The 22,794-nt window shown below is 46.4% G+C and overlaps 1 protein-coding gene and 2 non-coding genes across 20 annotated transcripts in view; 2 read left to right on the forward strand and 1 right to left on the reverse strand.

Annotated features, from left to right (window-relative positions):
- CLASP1 (cytoplasmic linker associated protein 1) overlaps positions 1-22,794 on the reverse strand; it is a 267,383-nt gene that overhangs the window by 186,260 nt on the left and 58,329 nt on the right. For all 18 annotated transcript variants that reach the window (XM_040358262.1, XM_040358265.1, XM_040358264.1 and 15 more), the window contains exons 3-4: positions 5,439-5,517; positions 1,118-1,221 (exon numbers count right to left, since the gene is read on the reverse strand). In XM_040358262.1, the coding sequence (XP_040214196.1) occupies positions 1,118-1,221; positions 5,439-5,517 (183 nt within the window). The remainder of the gene's footprint in view (positions 1-1,117; positions 1,222-5,438; positions 5,518-22,794) is intronic.
- Positions 5,912-6,038, forward strand: LOC120944603. The gene has a single exon (XR_005750461.1). It is a non-coding gene; the product is annotated as a U4atac minor spliceosomal RNA (small nuclear RNA).
- LOC120944604 lies at positions 7,445-7,572 on the forward strand. Its single transcript, XR_005750462.1, has one exon. It is a non-coding gene; the product is annotated as a U4atac minor spliceosomal RNA (small nuclear RNA).

Below are 22,794 nucleotides of genomic sequence, written 5' to 3' on the forward strand. Positions count from 1 at the left end.
TTCTGGATGTTCTCATCTCAATAACAAAAGGCAATTGTTCTTTAGTCTAGCAGGGCATAACTGGGCAGGCCAGACTACAATGCTTGGTAATTTAGTGCAGCAGAGAGTAAGTTGTCACTTGAAACAGGAAATTAGAAGCTCACTGGATTTCAGGCAGATCAGCAAGTCTTTTTCTGCACTTGCAGCGCTTTCTAGGCATGCATTACAGAGATGTTCTTGCTCAGGAATACTCTGATGCGGTGCAGAATTCGCAATTTCTGTGCGTTTCCTGCACCACACCAGCTGCAGGTGTGTATGTTAAAGTGTTACTTAACCCACAACAGTAAAATCAGTCTGTAGATGCAGTAAAGCATGCTTGTTATACTCACTGCGGAACCTAAAGAGTTAATCCTCTGCATTGTGTAAATAACTGCAGTTTGATTCTGTCTTCTCTGCTCCTCCCCTTCTTTTACTGTCCCAAATTTATCTCCTGATGGAACAGAGCCTTGGAGGCACTTTGCACATGCTCAGTTTGGTGTGTATTGCTGTAGAATTTTTTATTATTTCTTTTTTTTTTGAGAGGGTGCCCAGCCGTGCCATTCTGCCGACGTATATGTGCAGGAGGCGGTCCTTGAGTGGTTAAGAAGCATGGGCGGAAGTGACGTTTTGACGTCACTTCCGCCCTGCTATGGAGACGGGTGGGGGCCATCTTGCCCTCACTCGTATCCCAGCCGAGCAGGGGACAGGACCCGATCACCTCCGCTGCTACCGACGGCTCTTGTAAACGGCGAAGGGCGGGTCCCTCTCCTGCCGCCGATAAGGGTGATATTGTGGCGAATCCGCCGCGGAGACCACCAGTATCGTTTAAAGGACCGCTCACTGAAAAGATGGATATCTCGGTTGTGGCAGCGGCTGCTGCCGTTACCGAGATAGCCATCTTTAAAAAAAAATGACGTATATATACAGTGCACGGTCCTTAAGTGGTTTATAGTAAACACTGAATAGCTCTGTACTGTTCTGCATCACCGTTTACCATACAACTCACAGTACAACGCTACGGAATATGGTGCCGCTATAAAACATTACAAATCATGAGAAATTGTTCGCACACGAAGTGAGACCGGACTTTCAGAATTACCTGCGGGATGCACGACAGCTCCATTATCTTCAGCAGCAGGGCCTGATCTTGTTCTCGGACTGAATCTTTTGCGTCACCCAATCGATCGATCAGATTTGGCAGGACTGGAAAAAGACAAAAAGAGAGAAAAAGGAAGATGAAGACATTTCTGATACAATGTGTTATGATTTACAGTCTGAATGTATTTCCTGCAGCAAACCCCCCAAAAAAAAAAAACGTTCACAGATGTTTGAGGAATGAAGATTAGCTGGACGGACTCCTCTGAGCCCCTCAAAGTACGAGGACTGCTGACAGGAGCGATCGCACGGACCATCCACTTCTCACTGCTAGCAAATAAAGTGCTTGTAAAGGGTGTTCTTTAATGATAAACGTGGGCTCCACTTATTCTCCATGTGCCACCATAGGAGGGCGCACAATCCCGAGCAGCACTGTGTGTCTATTGACACATACATCGTGCAGCTTGGTCCTGCCCCCAATCACAGTAATCACACCGTATCCAGCCAGTCTGATTGGCTGGGCAGAGTGTTTGTCTGTCCAATGACAACTGGGTACACAGCGATCACCCGACACATTTTTTTCAATTGAAAAGCCCATGGCGTGCAAAACACACCCAAAAAATGGTGCAGAAAAAAATATGCACACACATAAAGAGGTGCGACAAAAACATGCAACGGGTGCTACGCCAATCGGTATTCCTCACGAAGGACCCGACCCTGATCCCCCTGGGCGTTGGGCTCCAGACGGGGACTGAGGTACTCACATGGTCCGAGCAGCTTAAGCCGACACGGACCCCATTCCTTGGAGGCTCTGCAGAAACAGAACCCTTCCGATCACCCCGACAAATTGGCCACCCGATGGCCATTACCGGTGATCTGCCAATATGGTTACGGCTATCAGGATGGTTCCTGTAAGGACTGCGCAGGAAATCTCCGAACCTCGGCCGGCATCCAGGGCGACTTGGAATTTGAGGAAAGCGGCCAGTCGGCCCAAAGTCCTCGCTCGGCCTCCTGACTCTTTTTTTTAACATCCTCCAATCCACGGGGATGTTAAGGAATGGGCCTGGATGCCGGCCGAGGTTCCGAGATTTCCGTCGACAAGGATTGCGCCTGCGCAGTCCTTACAGGAACCATCTGGATAGGGGAACAATGCCGACAAGTCACCGGCAGAGAGTAACTATAGGGCCACCAATCCGTCCTTGGTAAATGTAAAACAGTACACAAGTGGTTGAGATGAGTGGGTGGGGCTATGCAAATGAGTTTAGTCCCTTTCATAACGTTGGTCAGCCTACATTGGGTGCTTCTGTATGGACTGCAGACCCCTGAATAGAATAGTTTACATGGCTCCGCCCATTATATTTCAATAGAAAATGAAATATTTTTTTGGCCTTCTGGGAACAGTGATAACATGTAGATTAGGGATGCGCTGATACCAAGCATTTGTGCCAGTATTGGTACTCGAATACTCCCCCGATACCAAAAACCGATACCAAAAACCGATACTTTGCAGTGCAATTTGCGTCAGTACAAAATAAATGGGTGCAAAAATCGCTCCGCAAAGAATCGCATGCAATGTGATTCCTGTCCGAATTGCGCGCAATTTCCCTCAGGCCCCTTTCACACTAGCGCGACATCAAAGTCTCATGATTTTTTGATGCGATTTCAGGGAATGCCAGTGTGAACTTGAGGTCTATGGAGCTCAACCTCGCATTAAAGTCGGACCAAAGTAGTGCAGGGACTACTTTGAAGTTGCACTGATATGAATGGTACTCATTGGAAATCACAAGGGGACGACTTGTTGTGCGACTTAAGGGATCGACCAGAGTCTCAGTGATCACTAGAGGGAGGCATGTGTTGCGCGTGCAAAGGGGAGGATGTCTATTGATGGCCTCCTGGTATTCGGGGTCCGCGCTGTGGCCGTCATTCGGCTATAGCGTGGACCCCTTTTGGCTGGGACCAGAGGAATTTTTGTTTCCTGAGTGGAGGGCCGGCCATCGTATTGCACGATGGTCACTTTTCACTCTCTCTCATCTTTCTTCTCCCCCACTTCTTTTATTTACCCCCGTGTTTGTCACTTTTATGTATTTTTTTGTTTGGTGTCACGTTTTGTCACTGTGTGATTAGTAGGGTGCAGGTCCTCGGGCCAGTCCTGAACGTCTTGGGAGTGGGTGGACATGGCCTTCTAGTATAGTTTGCCTGCTCTCATGGGGTCTGCCTTCGGGGGAGCCCCACCTAGTACTTGGGTGGGTTCCGTTTCGGCAGACTCTCCAAAGAATGGGGTCCGTGTCGGCTTCGGCTGCTCGGACCATGTGAAGTACCTCAGTCCCCGTCTGAAGCCTAAGGGCCCTTTCTTACACAGAGTGGATCAGTAATGATCCGCCTCTGTGTGTCCGTAAGCTCAGCGGCGATCGCTCCGTAAAATCCCCGCTGAGCCGTCGGCTGACAGGGCGGTCCCCGCACACTGTGCAGGGACCGCCCTGTCTTTTCTCCGCTCTCCCCCATGGGTCTGTGTTCATCCGATCCGATGACAGAAGAAAAATCGGATCTTTGCGGAGGCGGGTGATTACGGGTGTCAGCGGATGTTTATCCGCTGACACTCGCAATCACATAGGGACCAATGTATGTCCCGTTTTCATCCGCAAACGGATGGATGAAAATGCGGACATACGGTCCGCACATGTGAAAGGGGCCCTACGCCCCGGGGGATCAGGGTCAGGTACTTCTTTATGGAGGATAAACGTAGCACCCGTTGCACGTTTTTGTGTCGCACTCTGTGTGTGCACATTTTTTTTTTGCACCGGGTGGAGTTTTTGGGTGTGTTTTGCATGCCACAGGCTTTTCAACAAAGTGGACCCCTAGTGGTTAAGCTTTAGCAAAAAAAAAAAAAAAAAACACACAAAACACTTGAAGCCGATTGGTTTCTAAGCAGAGCTGCATCAGATTTTGCATCCCCCACAACCCCATTGTGTGTGTCTATTGTTGTGACTTAGATGAGATCACATTTTATGGGCAAATGACTGCAAGGGGTTCAAATACTTTTCCTTGGCAGTGTATAATAATTACATGTTTAACATTTTTTACTTTTTCTCAAACTGACTGAAAAAAAAAAAAAAATAAAAAAAAAAAAGTATAAACTCAAACTGAAAGAAAAAACAAACATTTATTTATATTTATCTATCTATAGAAAAAAAAAAGAAAGAGAAAAAGAGGAAAGAGAGAAAGAGAGCGAGAAAGAGAGCGAGAAAGAGAGCGAGAAAGAGAGCGAGAAAGAGAGCGAGAAAGAGAGCGAGAAAGAAAGCGACAAAGAGAAAGCGAAAAAGAGAAAGCGAAAAAGAGAGAGCGAAAAAGAGAGAGCGAAAAAGAGAGAGCGAAAAAGAGAAAGAGAAAGAGAAAAAGAGAAAGAGAAAAAGAGAAAAAGAGAAAAAGAGAAAAAGAGAGAGAAAGAGAGAGAGAGCAAGAGCGCGAGCGAGAGAGAGAGATAGAGAAAGCAAAAGAGAGAGAGCGAAAGAGAGAGCGAAAGAGAGAGCGAAAATAAGAGCAAGAAAAAGAGAGAGAGAGAGAAAAAAAGAGAGAGAGAGAAAAAAAAAGAGAGAGAGAGAAAAAAAAGAGAGAGAGAGAGAGAGAGAAAGAGAGAGAGAGAAAAAGAGAGAGAGAGAGAAAGAAAGAAAGAAAGAAAGAAAGAAAGAAAGAAAGAAAGAAAGAAAGAAAGAAAGAAAGAAAGAAAGAAAGAAAGAAAGAAAGAAAGAAAGCGAAAGAGAGAGCGAAAGAGAGAGCGAAAGAGAGAGCGAAAGAGAGAGCGAAAGAGAGAGCGAAAGAGAGAGCGAAAGAGAGAGCGAAAGAGAGAGCGAAAGAGAGAGCGAAAGAGAGAGCGAAAGAGAGAGCGAAAGAGAGAAAGAGCGCGAAAGAGAAAAAGAGAGAAAGAGAAAGCGAAAGAGAGAAAGCGAAAGAGAGAAAGCGAAAGAGAGAAAGAGAAAGCGAGAGAGAGAAAGCGAGAGAGAGAAAGAGAAAGCAAAAGAGAGAGAGAAAGAGAAAGCGAGAGAGAGAGAGAAAGCAAAAGAGAGAAAGCAAGAGAAAGCGAGAGAGAGAAAGCGAGAAAGCGAAAGAGAGAGAGAGAAAGAGAAAGAGAAAAAAAAAGAGAGCGAGAGAGAGAGAGAAAGAAAAAGAGAGAGAGAAAGAAAAAGAGAGAGAGAAAAAGAAAAAAAAAAAAATCTAATTTTTTATTTATATATATATATATATATATATATATATATATATATATATATATATATTTTTTTTTTTTTTTTTAGAAAAATGTATTTTTGATGTAAAAGCAATGCCCCTACCTGTACCGATCTGGGATCTGAAGCGATCTTGCAACCGTGTAACTAAAGCTGATAAAATATCCATTCCCAGCAACGCAACCTGGAAGATGAAGAGTTAAAACATTAAAATTCAGTGACACTTCATGAATGCAATTCACAAGTCAAGAGACAAGCAAAAAAAAAAAAAAAAAAAAAAAAAAAAAACACAATGCTCCAGAGTTATAAAGGCTGAATATTACAATATGCAAATGATCCACACCAGTGCATTATGGGTAGAAAGCCTTTTCTACACTTTCATCTAAATAAAACACCGAGGAAAGCAGGATAACAAACCCAAACAGCAACAAAAATTGACAGAGGATACACCTAATGATATGTAGGATCATATGCAGGTATTTGGGGATACAGGAATTTTTTTTTATAAAATAAAAATCACCATAAGGTGAACACAGGTTTCTGAAGTAACCACCAAAATTCAAATCATTCAATTGCCAACCATCCTTCTCTTGGGGTGCGCTACTGGCCAATGAACGTCTAGTGAGGGCAGTACTGCTAACGCCAACAAACAACACATTCGTGCCACTAGTGAGCAATCGCTAGAAAGGTACAATTTTTGGAACCCACTTTTGACAAACGTAAAAGAAAAGATATTGAGCAGCCAATAGATGGCAGTGTAACATCACAGGCGGATGAGAGATCACATTTCAACCACTAGATGGCAGTACATCATTACTAACACTACAGGACGTGATAGAACACATTTCAAGCTTCACAAAGCTGCTGAATAATTTATTCCTGAAAGAATTAACCACTTCCAGACAATTTATGTCACACAGGGCTCTATTATCACAAGAGACGAATCCTCCTTCACACGTCCCGCACATCTCTCTGCGGTATCAGCTGGATTAGCAGCAATCACCTTTTACAGCTTCCAAGAAAAGAGAAGAGTGAAAGTAAATGGCAATAAATGAATCCGGTAAATACAACAGTGTCATAAATCTCCCATCACTCCATCACTGGACAGACACGGGACAGCCAGGAGACGACGCGCCCCAGAAGACGACGCGCCCCAGAAGACGACGCGCCCCAGGAGACGACGCGCCCCAGGAGATGACGCGCCCCAGGAGACGACGCGCCCCAGGAGACGACGCGCCCCAGGAGACGACGCGCCCCAGGAGACGACGCGCCCCAGAAGACGACGCGCGCCCCAGAAGACGACGCGCGCCCCAGAAGACGACGCGCGCCCCAGAAGACGACGCGCGCCCCAGAAGAACCCCCCCCAACACAACATTCAAAGAGACTTCACAACCTAGCAATACACCGACTTCTATAGGGTATTGGTATACCGGCGGTCCCCGGAATACAAACAAGACAGGGACTGTGGGCTTGTTCTTAAGTTGAATCTGTAAGTCGGAACAGGTAAATGTTTTAGTGTAGCTCCAGCCAAAAAAAACGATTTTTAAGCTTTTTGGATAGCATAGGGAAGGGTTAACACCCCTTGAGGGTTTGTTTTGTCGTCTGCGCCCTTATTCAGAAGAAGATTGCACCTCACTTCCTGTCCCAATGGCAATTGGATTTTGAAAATTTGGGGTTGTTGTGGAAACAAGGATTGGTGATAAAGCTCCAGTGGAGAGGAGACACCCTTCTTCCCATATTAACTCTTACAGGAGTGAATTTCCCTTCCTATCGGTAGATTTCCTCTCACTTCCTGTTGTCTCCTTCCTTTTGTAAGTTTGTAACTAGGGGACCGCCTGTCATTTACATCTAAAAACGATATTAGCATATGCAGATTATGTAATTAATCCACATGAAACTCCGGTGAGAAAACAATTCTGTAAAAATGTATTAAAAATAAAATAACCCTTTCAGTTTCCAGAGAGTAAATGTAAAAAAATAGGCGCCTTACGGGATATATAAAAAAGGAGCAAAATAAACCCAAATATGCAAAAAGGTGTCACACGTGCGTCTCCGTAACCAGGAATTGGTACACAGCCCCCCACCCCCACACCTAGGTCTTCAGACCACCAACCATCCTTCTCTTGGGGTTGAGCTACTGACCAATGAACGTCTTAGTGAGGACAGTACTGCTAACACCACTGACAACACATAAGTACCACTAGTGAGCAATCATTAGAAAGGTGCAATTTTTGGCACCCCATTATAATGAAAGTAAAGAAAAGACAAAGATAATGACCTGTGAAAGGCCAAAATAAGCCACTAGATGGCAGTATATTATTACTGCCAACACATTTTCTATTATTTAGGATTTATATATCGGCAACAGTGTGTGCAGCGCTTTTTCTAGGGCCGGTGTAGTGTCGGATTCCGTTCCCCATCACAGATTGCTCCGGAAGTGACATTTCCTCGCCGCCATCTTGCTACACCCCCCACCACTGCACAGTAATGATAGAGTGTGAATGGTGCAAGCGGACATCTTGTTACACCCACCGGAGTTTTAGATTTCACACTTATTTTCAACACAAAAACTGAGCTAATATGCTTAACCTCACCCGCGATCGCTCGTTACAGAGCGTGAAAAGGGAGCTGTGTGTGTAAACACACAGCTCCCGGTCCTTTCAGGGGGAGAAAAGACTGGTCATCTGTTCATATAATGTATGAACAGCGATCTGTCATTTCCCCCAGTCAGTCCCACCCCCCCTTCAGTTAGATCACAATGACGGAACATAATTAACCCCTTCCTCGCCCCCTAGTGTTAACCCCCTTCCCTGCCAGTGACATTTTTACAGTAATCAATGCATTTTTATAGCACCGATTGCTATAAAAATGCCAATGGTCCCAAAAATGTGTCAAAATTGTCCGAAGTGTCCGCCATAAGGTCGCAGTACCGATAAAAAAAAAAAAATCGCTTTTCGCCGCCATTACTAGTAAAGAAAAAAAATTATAAAAATGCCATAAACTATCCCCTATTTTGTAGACGCTATAACTTTTGCGCAAACCAAATGCTTATTGCCATTTTTTTTTACTAAAAATATGTAGAAGAATACGTATTGGCCTAAACTGAGGAAAATAGTTTTTTTTATATATTTTTGGGGGATATTTATTATAGCAAAAAAATTTTTTTCAAAATTGTCGCTCTATTTTTGTTTATAGAGCAAAAAACAAACAAAAAAAAAAAAAAAACGCAGAGGTGATCAAATACCACCAAAATAAAGCTCTATTTGTGTGGGGGGAAAAAGGGACACCAATTTTGTTTGGGAGCCACAGCACACGACCGCGCAATTGTCATTTAAAGCGACGCAGTGCCGAATCGCAAAAAGCGGCCCGGTCATTGACCAGCAAAATGGTCCGGGGCTGAAGTGGTTAAAAGCCAGCAGCTGCAGTATTATGTGTAGCTGCTGGCTTTTAATTTTTTAATTTTTTTTGGCCGGACCTCTGCTTTAAAGATTCTAACTACCAGCAAGAATAAATCCTTAACATTTAAAGAGCGCCGCGCTTTATAAGTTTTTCATTCATTCACCTGTCATTTCAGATCCATCATGGCGGTGCCTTTTAAACGGGAGTCCAATCACCTGCTGCCGCCACGTCCCTCACCTTGTGGTGTGATTGCCGCATCACCAGCCGTCCCATTAAAGTGAATGGGACTGTCGGTGAGTCAACAATACACAGGGCTCTATTATCACAAGAGACGAATCCTCCTTCACACGTCCCGCACATCTCCCCAGCTCTGCGCTATCAGCTGGATTAGCAGCAAATCACCTTTTACAGCTTCCAAGAAAAGAGAAGAGTGAAAGTAAATGGCAATAAATGAATCCGGTAAACACAACAGTGTCATAAATCTCCCATCACTCCATCACTGGACAGACACAGGACATCCAGCTGCCGGGTCAAGGAAAACTCAGGGGCCTCATTTACATCACTGTGGCGTAAATCAGCGGCATGCATTCGTTTGCTTTATCTTATTGTCAGTGGAATGGGCTGTCCAACGCCAAAATAAGAAAAAGGTACACATATCGCTTCTGACAGCGTATCGCGCCACGACGCACGTTCATAAACTGCTGCAAATTGTGCTACAATGCACATCTGTTGGCAAGGTGCATTGAGTGCCATTCAGAACTAATGGCACTGAATGACACCGAGCCCTGGCCTAGGTACCCTAGACATCCAACCAGAGCCCTGGCCTAGGTACCCTAGACAACCAGAGCCCTGGCCTAGGTACCCTAGACAACCAGAGCCCTGGCCTAGGTACCCTAGACATCCAACCAGAGCCCTGGCCTAGGTGCCCTGGACATCCAACCAGAGCCCTGGCCTAGGTGCCCTAGACATCCAACCAGAGCCCTGGCCTAGGTGCCCTAGACATCCAACCAGAGCCCTGGCCTAGGTGCCCCGGACATCGAACCAGAGCCCTGGCCTAGGTGCCCCGGACATCCAACCAGAGCCCTGGCCTAGGTGCCCCGGACATCCAACCAGAGCCCTGGCCTAGGTGCCCCGGACATCCAACCAGAGCCCTGGCCTAGGTGCCCTAGACATCCAACCAGAGCCCTGGCCTAGGTGCCCTAGACATCCAACCAGAGCCCTGGCCTAGGTGCCCTAGACATCCAACCAGAGCCCTGGCCTAGGTGCCCTAGACATCCAACCAGAGCCCTGGCCTAGGTGCCCTAGACATCCAACTAGAGCCCTGGCCTAGGTGCCCTAGACATCAAACCAGAGCCCTGGCCTAGGTGCCCTAGACATCAAACCAGAGCCCTGGCCTAGGTGCCCTAGACATCAAACCAGAGCCCTGGCCTAGGTGCCCTAGACATCAAACCAGAGCCCTGGCCTAGGTACCCTAGACATCAAACCAGAGCCCTGGCCTAGGTACCCTAGACATCCAACCAGGGGAGCCCTGGCCTCTTCCACCATATGCAGGAAGAGTATCTTTTATCGGGCTGCACCATACGCATGAACATATTGAGATTACAAACTGAAGGTTGAGTTGGGCTTTAACAATCTCAAAAACAACATTCACTCTCCATTAGACGGACTACAGAGAACAGCTACATGAAGTCGCAGTCAGGGTTCTCAATCTGTAAGTTTCCACCCGTATTTACAATTGACGTCACACCTCAGTTATGGATGACATGGCTAATCATTGACCGACTCCGGGTTTGTGTACCTCTTGCCCCAACACGTTTGTTCAGGCGTGAAGAACGGAATTTAATAGCAGGAAGTTTATTCTGATGAGGACAAGGGAATACAACATAAACAAATGAGAAAACCGAGAATGAAAAAAGGAAAAAGTACAGCAGGAAGCTCCGACCATGGTGGGGAGAGATCAGCGACTCTCTCGTCTGATCCAATACAGACTTGGATTAGAATAGATTACATAAATGCCATGCAACTACAAAGAGGCTGCAGGAGATCAGCCAAAAAGGTGGAAGAAAAAAAATTAGCAATCCAAAATGGAAACCGTTTATTATAAGCAAACTGAATAGCGTTCAGTTATGTACTTTACTCCGATTGGCTTTGTGTCGTTGGCCTGTGACTTATTGTGGAAAGCCATTCGATCACAGGTATTGTGTGCCGGTGTTCTGTCGAGAAGTGCACCCCCATTGAATAGTGCCCACGCATGTGCAGGACGGAGCAAGAGCGACGTAACCAGGGCGCAGCGCACACCGTAGGAGGTCTCTCTCTATGGGAGATACCATTTCACGGGCACAATTGAAACCTATACAAACGGCCCTTTAACAAAGCCACATGCCGCCCTCCAGCAGCAGTGATGCACCATCAGAACTACGGTCTCCCCCGCTGTTTGTATTGGTTTAAACTGTGCCTTTGAAATGGTATCTCCCATCGAGAGATACCTCCTACGATGTGCGCATGCGCCATGGTTACATCAGCCCAGCTGATCGGCAAATCATTTGTCCTGTTTACCATCATCATTTAAAGTAAAATAAAGTCCCAAACTTTTGCGTTGTCCCCAGAAAAGCAATAGAGGGGAAATCTTCCAATGGGGACACTAGTTCTGGTGATCGGATGTCCCCCAAGGAATTCCCTTAATTAGCAGGAATTTCTTCTCACTTCCTGTTTTGGCTATGAGAGGCAGGAAGTAAAGGAAAATCTCCCCAATCACACAAATGGATAAAAAAAAAAAAAAAAACGAAAGGGGTTATAGACCTCCCTTTGCTCCATCCAAACATGGAAAAAAAAAACTACTACTTTAAAATGGGTTGTAAAGGTTTGTGTTTTCCTCACCTTCATGCATCCTAAGAGCCGGATCACACTGGGGCGACTCGTCAGGCGGCTGAGTAGCGTTCCATTCAATGCAATGGAACTGTTCTAATAGGAGCGACGCAAGTCGCTCCGACTTAGAAAAAGGTTCCTGCACAACTTCGGGGGCGGCTCGGGGCGACCTGCATTGACTTCTATACAGAAGTCGTTTTGCTGGTCGCCTCTGAAGTCGTCCTCAGGACGACTTGCAGAGTCGCCCCCGAAGTCGTGCCGCGGGAGTGTGAACCGGCTCTTAAAAACACCTGCCAATTACCGGCCCCCAAGCCCCCCCTCCCCGTTTTAATTACCCGAGCCAGTTCATCTGCTCGGCGCGTCCCCGGCATCCTCTTCTCCATAGAGTCTTGGCGTTGATTGGATAGATTGATAGTAGTGCAGCCATTGGCTCCCGCTGCTGTCAATCAAATCCAATGACGTGGGAGCCAGGGGGGCGGGGCCGAGTGTATGAGACGGGGGCGGACCCGCAAGGTAACCCCCCTTTGGGAGAGAGCTTCTCGGAGGAGACAAGCTAATGCAGGGAGGAGCCGTGAGAGCTGCTGTGGGACCCCAGAAGAGGAGGATCGGGGCCACTCTGTGCAAAACGAACTGCACAGTGCAGGCAAGTATGACATGTTTCTTATTAAAAAAAATGCCTGAACCTTTACAACCCCTTTAAATATCATAACTAAACTCTCTCAATCATCAGGAACTAATTTAATCCTCATGCTACTAGCATTAGTAAATAGATATAAAAGGTAAAGAATATTTACTTGTGGGCCAGTTCACACCAGATGCAGTTCAGTGCGCTTTTATTCTGCACAAAATGCATGCACAGTGTTTTCCATCTATTCCAATGGCTCCAATTCACACCATGCAGTCCGTTTCTGGTCAGTTTCCGCACCGGAACCTGACTGCATGGTGTGAACCAGAGCCATTGGAATACATGGAAAACACATGCAAACACATGCATGCATTGTTGGTGCACAAAAAAGTGCACGGAACTGCATCTGGTGTGAACTGGCCCTTAAACTCCCCCCCCCTTCAGTGTCTTCCTACAACTCCACCAGGTGAGCAGTGATAAAGAAAACAAAAAGGAAGGTGGGGGAGTAAGGTGATGTTCCTCTTTAACCACTTAAGGACCGCCTCCTGCACATATACGTCAGCAGAATGACACGGCTGGGCACATCCACGTACATGTACGTCCTGTACTAGTACCCAGCCATGGGTCGCGGGCGCACTTCCGCGACCCGATCCGAAGCTCCGTGACCGCGGGACTCACGGACCCAATCGCCGTTGGAGTCCCACGATCGGTCCCCGGAGCTGAAGAACGGGGAGATGTGTGTAAACACACCTTCCCCATTCTTCACTGTGGCGGCAGCATCGATTGGGTCCCCCTATAAAAGGGATCACACGATCGATGCTGCCGCCACAGTGAAGAACGGCCACACCCCCCTACAGTTGTAAACACACTTCAGGTCACACATAACCACAGGGGGCGCTGATGGGGTTAACTCCCAAACTGCAATTGTCATTTTCACAGTAATCAGTGCATTTTAAATTCATTTTTTGCTGTGAAAATGACAATGGTCCCAAAAATGTGTCAAAATTGTCCGATGTGTCCGCCATAATGTCGCAGTCACGAAAAAAATCGCTGATCGCCGCCATTAGTAGTAAAAAATAAATAAAACATTTATAAAAATGCAATAAAACTATCCCCTATTTTGTTAACGCTATAAATTTTGCGCAAAGCAATCGATAAACGCTTATTGCCATTTTTTTACCAAAGATAGGAAGAAGAATATGTATCGGCCTAAACTGAGGAAAAATAAAAGAAATTTATATATATGTTTGAGGGATATTATAGCAAAAAGTAAAAAATATAGAATTTTTTCAAAATTGTCGCTCTATTTTTCTTTATAGCGCAAAAAATAAAGCAGAGGTGATCAAATACCACCAAAAGAAAGCTCTATTTGTGGGGAAAAAAAGGACGCCAATTTAGTTTGGGAGCCACGTCGCACGACTGCGCAATTGTCAGTTAAAGCGACGCAGTCCCGATTTGCAAAAAGGGGCCTGGTCCTTTACCTGCATATTGGTCCGGGGCTTAAGTGGTTAAGAAGAGAGAGAACTGATCTACACCACAGCTTTAATTATTAAGCAGCACATTCAGAGTGCACTCAGGAATAAATCCCTATTCACACAGATCAGCATTCACATACAAAGTTCTGAGCCCAGGTGACACACGTGGACAGTGCAGTCAGTGAACGGGCAGTATAGTACCATACAGTGCCAGGCCACACACCATGGTCTACCCAAGATAGATATGCCAACACTTTTTAATTATTACAGCCCAAATCAGCAGCACAGGAGGCGATGCTCCCCGGCATGAGAAATAAGAAAAGCACCAATCGCTGATTCTGAAATTTTAACCATTTGAGGATTGGGCACACATTGTAGTCTGCGACAAAATGGCGCCTCACAATAATAAGAAAGACAGAAATGCAGATCCACGATGCTTATCAATATGGATGAAGTGAGGGGCAGAAAAGCAGAGGCCTCAACCCAACCACCAAACATTCAACATCCGCGTCCTTTAGGTCGCACCATTAACCCCTTCACAACACGATAACATAGATAAGTCCAGGAGATTGACTAACCACTCCCTTTTTCTGACACTTTGTTTACAAGTAAAAATCAGTAATATATGTATTTTTATTTAACACGAATCAGTCGCAAAATTTGGTGTGGGCAGTCAGGTTTGTTTAACCCGTCATGAAGGGGTTAAATATGACTCCTTTGCCGCGGACCAGTTATAGGTTACCCGTGGCCTGCTGAGCCAGATTGTTTGGTGATCACATTACAGCTGTATTAAGGATGTCGAAGATTTTCCAATGACCTCAACTTACATCCCAGTTGTTGGGTATCTGAGGGGCTCTCTTTAGGTCATTAACCATTTAAAAGAGGAAATTGTAACTTCTATATGAACTGCAGTTGCCACGTCGGGCGCGCGGAGAACGGCCAACAACCAAGCGCGCGGAGAACGGCCAACAACCAGGCGCGCGGAGAACGGCCAACAACCAGGCGCGCGGAGAACCGCCAACAACCAGGCGCGCGGAGAACCGCCAACAACCAGGCGCGCGGAGAACGGCCAACAACCAGGCGCGCGGAGAACGGCCAACAACCAGGCGCGCGGAGAACGGCCAACAACCAGGCGCGCGGAGAACGGCCAACAATATTTTTTACTTTTTGCTATAATAAATATCCCATTAAAAAAATAAAAAAAAAATTCAGTTTAGTCTGATACGTATTCTTCTACATATTTTTAATGAGAAAAAAAATATATATATATATCTCACAATAAGCATATAGTGATGGGTTTGCGCAAACGTTATAACACCTACAAAATAGGGGATAGAATTATTACTTTATTTATTTTTTACTAGTAATGGCAGCGATCTGCGATTTTTGTCACGACTGCAATATTAGGGCGGACACATCGGACACTTTTGACACCATTCACACTTATACAGCAAACAGTGCTATAAAACTGCACTGGTTACTGTATAAATGTGACTGGCAGGGAAAGGTTTAACACTAGGGGGCATCAAGGGGTTAAATATGTACCCCGAGAGTGATTCTTACTGTTGGGGGAGGGGACTGACTGGGGGAGGTGACCGATGGTTGTCCCTATGTACAAGGGACACACCATCGGTCTCCTCTCCCTAACAGAACGTGGTGCTCTGTGTTTACACACAGAGATCTACGTCTCTGGCTCTGTGACTGCCGATCGCGGGCGCCTGGCGGACATTGCGTCCGCCAGGCACGCGCATCTGCACCTGTTTGACACGGTGGGCGGCGCGCACGCCCCACAGTGGTGCGCGGCCGAAGGCCGTATATTGGCGGCCTCCCGGCAGATCAGAGCCACCTTGCGGCAGTAAATAGTCGGCCGCAGGATGGCAAGTGGTTAATGAGAAGCGTGTAAGGCCTACAGAAGAGGGCGTATTTTACAATAATGGGCAGATAATACATGTATTATTCTCAATAATACATCCGCCCCTTTGAGAAATGCACTCCCATCGTATGAGCTCTGCCCATCATGCGGGCTCTTCTGTATGCATCCGCCCCTTGCTGTGTTCAATGAATAAACCGCCCCTTGCAGAGTTGCACGAGCATCTCGTGCGTGCGGGACAATGTCGTGTTGATTGCGCAGGCGCTGTATACAGCTGATGAACATCTGTTCAAGTTCAGAGATTTTCGGCGGCTCAGTACTGAGTAAGCGCTGTGCCAGCGCAAAACAGGGCGGGCATTATCCAACGGGGGACCTTTCTCAGCACAACACCAGCCTCAGTTTCTCCAACGGAACCGGTTTTATGTTACAAAGTTTCACTTTTGCTTTCATTATTTAGTTCCCATCAGTCACCGAATGTCCTTCTAAATAATCTGTGTGATCTCCATACACATTGGTCAATGACCCTTCGGTGACCGGCCAGCTGAGCTGCAGCACAGAGGACAATACTAAAAGACTTAAAGAACAACAAACTGAAAAAGTTAAAGGAGAAATCTGGGCTGTAAAAAAAAATAAAAACCCAATTTAAAAAATATATAAAAAATATTTAAAAATCACGCATTGACAAATTAAAAATGTGTAGAATACATAAATCCCACGTGGGATTATTCTACACACATCTTGGTATTGCAGCCGTACTATGCAAACCATACTTGTACTAGACCAGGGGTCTCCATACTTTTAAAGCAAAGGGCCAGTTTACGGCCTTTCTGACTTCACATAGCCACAAAGGCAGGAGAATTATTGTTGGGCCGTGTATTAGTTGCTCGGAAGAACACATTTCGACCGAATTTTAATGATTTTAATGGTTCAAAGAATGTCAGGCCAAATGGTAGGCCCTCATGCATATTCCCTTCATCAAATCTGGCCCTCTTTGAAAAACCCCTTTAAGGGTTTAAAACAGGGTTTGACAAATTTGCTTGGAATCTAGGAGCCAGCTAAAAAAGTTAGGAGCCAGAAAACGCACCCCGTCCCGCCAAGCTCGCACGCAGAAGCGAACACATACGTGAGCAGCGCCCGCATATGTAAACGGTGCTCAAACCACACATGTGAGGTATCGCCGCGATTGGTAGAGCGAGAGCAATAATTCTAGCCCTAGTCCTCCTCTAACTCAAAACATGCAACCGGTAGATTTTTTTTAAACGTCTCCTATGAAGATTTTAAAGGGTAAAAGTTTGTCGGCATTTCACGAGCGGACGCAATTTTGAAGCGTGACATGTTGGGTATCAATTTACTCGGCGTAACATTATATTTCATAATATTATTTAAAAAAAAAATGGGGATAACTTTACTGTTGTCTTATTTTTTTAATTAAAAAAAGTGTAATTTTTCCCCAAAAAAGTGCGCTTGCAAGACCGCTGCGCAAACACGGCGTGACAGAAAGTATTGCAACGATCGCCATTTTATTCTCTAGGGTGTTAGGATAAAAAAATATATATAATGTTTGGGGGTTCCAATTAGAGGGAAGAAGATGGCAGTGAAAATAGTGAAAAATTACATTAGAATTGCTGTTTAACTTGTAATTCTTAACTTGTAATACCAATGGCCACCACCAGATGGCGCAAGCTCACACAAGGAAGAGCTGGGGACTTCACAAGCCAAGTCGCCAGGATGCTATTTCTAGTCGCCATGGCGACGGGGATTTGTCGAGCCCTGGTTTAAAATCACTTTAAATAAAACCGGAGCTTCTTTTCTTCTAACATTCCTGTTATTTTCTTGGTTTCTGCATACGCCAGATGTCACTCTGTACAATACGTTTTCTCAATAAAGCTTTACAGGGACAGGTCACAGGATGACAACACATGGAGCACACTATTGAGGAAGCCGTACCCCCATAGCAGGAAGTGCTTGGAGGAGGTCTTTCATGGCAGGATCACCAGGGGTTATTTTAATAAAAGCTGCAGATCTAAAAACATGTTGAGAATATACGAACATGTTAAAAGCTCTCATAAGATTTTTAGGCACTTGGGTTTTGTTCATGTGAATAGGAGGGGGGGGGGGGGGGGGATTGTTATATATGTGCCGCTCGCATTTAAAATCAGAATGTCAAATAAAGCTGCAACAGCTCCGTGTATAAATCAGCGAGTCAGCGGCGAGGCCTCCTTCTTGTACATTAGGAGTTCAGAAGAATAATGAAATATTCATGGCGGGCAGAGCGCGATCGTTTCTCAGCAGCAGTTGGGAGAAAGTTGTAGGGAGAGTGAAAATAAAAGGTGCGGAGGGGGTGAGAAGCCGGCTGTGGGCTCTCGCTGAGAACACATGTGCCGTCTTCTGCTGCACGTCTTCCCGAAAATAAACGCCTCCAAATAGATCGGCATCACCGGTGCCAACAGGAGGCGGCCATGTCACTGCTCACAGGGGGGCTCCATGTGATGTCTATTCAACCATCAGCTCTGATAATACTACAGGGTACAGGAAACTGTAGTAAAGCCCATAGCAACCAGAATTTTTACACATTTCCTTTTAAATGAAGGTGAAAAAAAAAACACACCAAGTATAATGTGTGGGATTTTTGACACTTTTTTAGAGGTCGACCGTTATGGGTTTTTCTCTGGCCGATATTTATAAATCGGGATGGCCGATATATGATGCTGATTTTTGCGGCCGATATTTTAGGCAGATTTTTTTTTTTGGCGGGTGGCACTGACAGATGGCACTGGTTGGGATTGGTAGGTGGCACTAGATAGCACTGGTTGGCACTGGATAGCACTGGTTGGCACTAGATAGCACTGGTTGGCACTAGATAGCACTGGTTGGCACTAGATAGCACTGGTTGGCACTAGATAGCACTGGTTGGCACTAGATAGCACTGGTTGGCACTAGATAGCACTGGTTGGCACTAGATAGCACTGGTTGGCACTAGATAGCACTGGTTGGCACTAGATAGCACTGGTTGGCACTAGATAGCACTGGTTGGCACTAGATAGCACTGGTTGGCACTAGATAGCATTGGCAAGTGACACTGGTTGGCATTGGCAAGTGGCACAGGCAGGCACTGATTGGCATTTGTCGGCATAGGCAGATGGCACTGGCAGGTGGCACTGGCAGGTTTCACAGCCGATGGTGCAACTGTGAAACTGCTCTCTGCTACGCCACGTGTATGAAACTGTACGGAGAGAGAGGAGCTGAAGCATTAAGCGTAATTTCGGAGGTGGGCGGGACCCAGCAGCTATCCAGCCAATGATTGGTCTGTTTGAGAAAGGGGCAGGGCCACATACACGTAGCGCCCCGCCCAGATCCCATTGGCAGGTGTTGGATAGCGTGGTTCCGCCCACCCCGACATTCAACCTGAATTATGACAGGTCCTCTCTCCCTCCCTACAGTTACACACACCGCAGCGCTGCTCTGCCAACAGTGTGGAGAAGGGAGAAGGATTCTCCACACTCTGCAGGCAGTGTTATGTCGGCCCAAGTTGGAGAATAAATCGGCCGATGCCGATTTCTCCAAAATGGCCAAATATCGGCCGACCTCTACTTTTTATGAAATGGTACTCCATTCATTTAACCACATGCTTACTGGGCACTTAAACCCCCCTTCTACTTGGTAAAAATTGATTTAAATTTTTTTCTTTTTCATACTATCTCTATATGTATTTTTATATTTATTTTTCTCTCCCCCCACCCTTTTCTCTACAAGTGCCCATATATAGATGGGGCCAGGGTGGGGGGCAGTTGATGAAAATACGCAACAATAATAAATAATTCTTTGTAAATTTATTTTCAGTCACAACAAAAACCTCTGAAGAAGACCTTTAGGGTCGAAATGCGTTAGCATCTATTTATATATGCTATGTTTACAATTATCAAGCTGTATATTAACCTGTTCTGTGCTGTAAAAAGTTATGGAATTTTAAATGCTTTCGTAATACCGCAACTCGTATCTCAACGATACTCTCCCCCCCCCCCCTATTTTGTATGTGTTAAAGCGGATGTGCCATGAAAAAATATATTAAAAGCCAGCAGCTACAAATACTGCAGCTGCTGACTTTTAATATTAGGACACTTACCGTATTTATCGGCGTATACCGTGCACTTTTTTGCCCTGAAAATCAGGGCAAAATCGTGGGTGCGCGGTATACGCCGATACCCGCGCCGAGTTTTGAATACTGCGCCGACATATACCAAACGCAGTACACTCGGGTATAGTCGGGCAGTCTCGGCTCCTTCCGCGCTCACGTCCTGGACGTACAGGACGTCAGCGTGGGTAGCCGAGCATTGCCGACAATACACAAGTGTACTGCACTCTGTATATGTCGGCGCAGTATTCAAACTCGGCGCGGGAAACGAGCGGGGAGCACGCCGGACCCCCGAAGAGGACACCGGACCCGCCGCAGAAGGACGCCGGACCCGCCGAAGAGGACACCCGAAGCCGCAGACGAACGCCGGACTCAACGAGGCCGCCGATGGACGCCGCGCGAAAAACACCAAAACTGCAAGTACAAAAAAAACTTTTTTTCCCACAGGATTCGGGTCAACTTTGGGGGTGCGCGGTATACACGGGAGCGCGTTATACCGCGATAAATACGGTACCTGTCCTGGAGTCCAGCGCCGTCCGCAGCAGAGGACAAGCGACCGCTCGTCACTCTGCTGCTTCCCCCGCCATCCTCAGTGAGGGAACCAGGAAGTGAAGAGCTCCGGCTTCACTACCCGGTTCCCTATGGCGCATGCACGAGTTGCGCTGCGCCACTGATTGGCTCCCGCTGTGCTCTGGGAGCCGAGTGTTCCCAGAGCACAATGGGGGGAGGACGGGAGGTGACGTCCTGCCCGCAGTTTACCCGAAACTGTGTGGCCGGAAGTGGGTGCAAATACCTGTCCTTAGACGGGTATCTGCACCCCCCTCCCCTGTGAAAGGTGTCAAATGTGACACCGGGGGGGGGTTCCAATCAGCGTGAGTTCCACTTTAGGGTGGAGCTCCGCTTTAACCCCAAATAAACCCTTTTTACACATTGCATTCTAAATTTCTCTGACGTCACTTTCTGGGTGAGCAGCAATTTCTCTCTACAATACGTGTTTTGTCCCTTTTGCAGATGAGGCAGAATTGCCTCTTCCTCTTCGGGGCCAATGTCTCTTACACATAAGCCGGTGATTTGCTTTTTTTTCTTCTTACTCTATCAGCGTTGGGAGAAAAAAAAAAAACGATTACTGAGCATTTGTTTACATCACGTGATCAGCTGTCATTGGCTGACACAGGGCTCGGCAAACCCACATGATCAGAGACACGGTGAGAATCCACCGGGGGACGGGACACCAGGCTGACAGATCTTTTGTTTGCTAGGAATGTGAATGGCAGGTGAGTGCGAGAAGTGATGTATACACTCCACTATTGTCAGGGTTAATGACTGCGGCCACCAGCTGAGCGGTGACAATCAACGCTCGCATGAGCCATGTGAGGAGTGTAAACATGGAGGAGGCCCCGGCCTGGTAAACAGGAAACTGACGTTCTGCATGTGTAGAGAGCAGAGGGACTGCCAAGGAGCAGATTCCAGCTCAGCTAAGAGAACCAGTCATAACTGTATTCACGTCAGAAATTGCATCTGGGAGTTCCACCCAAAAAACAACTTTGCCGAAAATCAACAGCATTATGCATCAGCAAAAACATTGGTATTTTTTTTTTTTTTACTCACCGCTTTAGCACTGTTGCCATGTGGTCCTTTGTTTTCTGTCACTCTCTCTGTGGCACCTGACGTCATTTCCCTCAGCGCCCATGTTCCTGGGAGATGTGTGTCATCATTTCCCAGGAGTCAGTGGGCAGCGCAGGAAAAGGCTCAGGTGACGCAGGAAAAGGCTCAGTCTTGCATCTCTGTTTAGTTAATCATCGTTGCCATCACAATAGGGCGGGCACTTTCTGACGACGATGACGTCCGTTGTGATGGCAACGTTAGAAGTGTACGGCGCAGCTAGCGCATGCGCTAAAAGGGGCAGTGTATGCTGGTCGCTCAGCTGCACCGTGTATCGGAAGATGGTGCTTGTGGGCTTGCAACCTGTAGAATTTTTTTAAACGTCGCCTATGGAGATTTTGAAGTCTAACAGTTTGTCGCCATTTCACGAGCGGACGCAATTTTGAAGCGTGACATGTTGGGTATCAATTTACTCGGCGTAACATCATCTTTCACAATATAAAAAATAAATTAAAAATTGGGCTAACTTTACTGTTATCTTATTTTTTTAATTAAGAAAAAGTGATTTTTGTTTTAAAAAAAATTGCGCTTGTAGGACCGCTGCGCAAATACGGTGTGACAGAAAGTATTGCAATGACCGCCCATTTTATTCTGTAGGGTGTTCAAAAAAATGTATAATGTTTGGGGGTTCCAGGTAATTTTCTAGCAAAAAAACTGAAAAAGTCGGAAAAAAAGGCTCGGTCCTTAAGTGGTTAAAAAAAACAACTATATTTATGGGGGGGGGGGGAGAGAATGTAAACAGTTGGAACTCCGCTTTAAGGGTGTGCGTCCGACTCTTGTCTTGCATACCAACGGTACACAATTTCCGTGCAACAAACACGAACGTAGTGACGTACTATGAGGAATTTCAGCTCTTGAGCGCCACCATTTGGGCACCTCGATTCCAAGCACGCGTGTTTCTACTTTCAACAGATTTGTGCCCTGACCGTTGTCACTTTGAGGTGCGGAGTTCGACATCACCTGTCAAACTCACCCACCGAGTTCAATGTGCCTAGAGCTGGGCGATTTTGGCCCCCAAAAAAATCTGCGATTAAAAAACAAAAAAAAACTCGATTCACGATTCGAATAGAGTTTTTTTCCTGATGGACACCGCGCCGGTACTTGTAATGCCAACGGCCACCACCAGATGGCGCAGGTCACAGAAGGAAGCTTGGCACTTCACAAGGCACCATCCGTCGCGGGGGAGGTGGGGGCACACTGTGCTTCCGTGCGCCCCCACCTCCCCTGCGATCGGCGGGCCGGCGAACGACGGCCGGTAATTGAGGCCGCGACCTCAATTACCGGCGGGCGCCAGGTCACAATTTGTCACAATTGCGACCTGGCGCCCGGATTTTGTCAAGCCCTGCTTTAGGCGAGGGTGTGGCTACGGCCTAGTACGCAGAGCGCCGGTCCTATGGAAAAAAAAAATAGATTTGGGCAAAATCTGAATCGAT

Source organism: Rana temporaria, chromosome 6 (assembly GCF_905171775.1).
Source record: "Rana temporaria chromosome 6, aRanTem1.1, whole genome shotgun sequence".
NCBI lineage: Eukaryota > Metazoa > Chordata > Amphibia > Anura > Ranidae > Rana > Rana temporaria.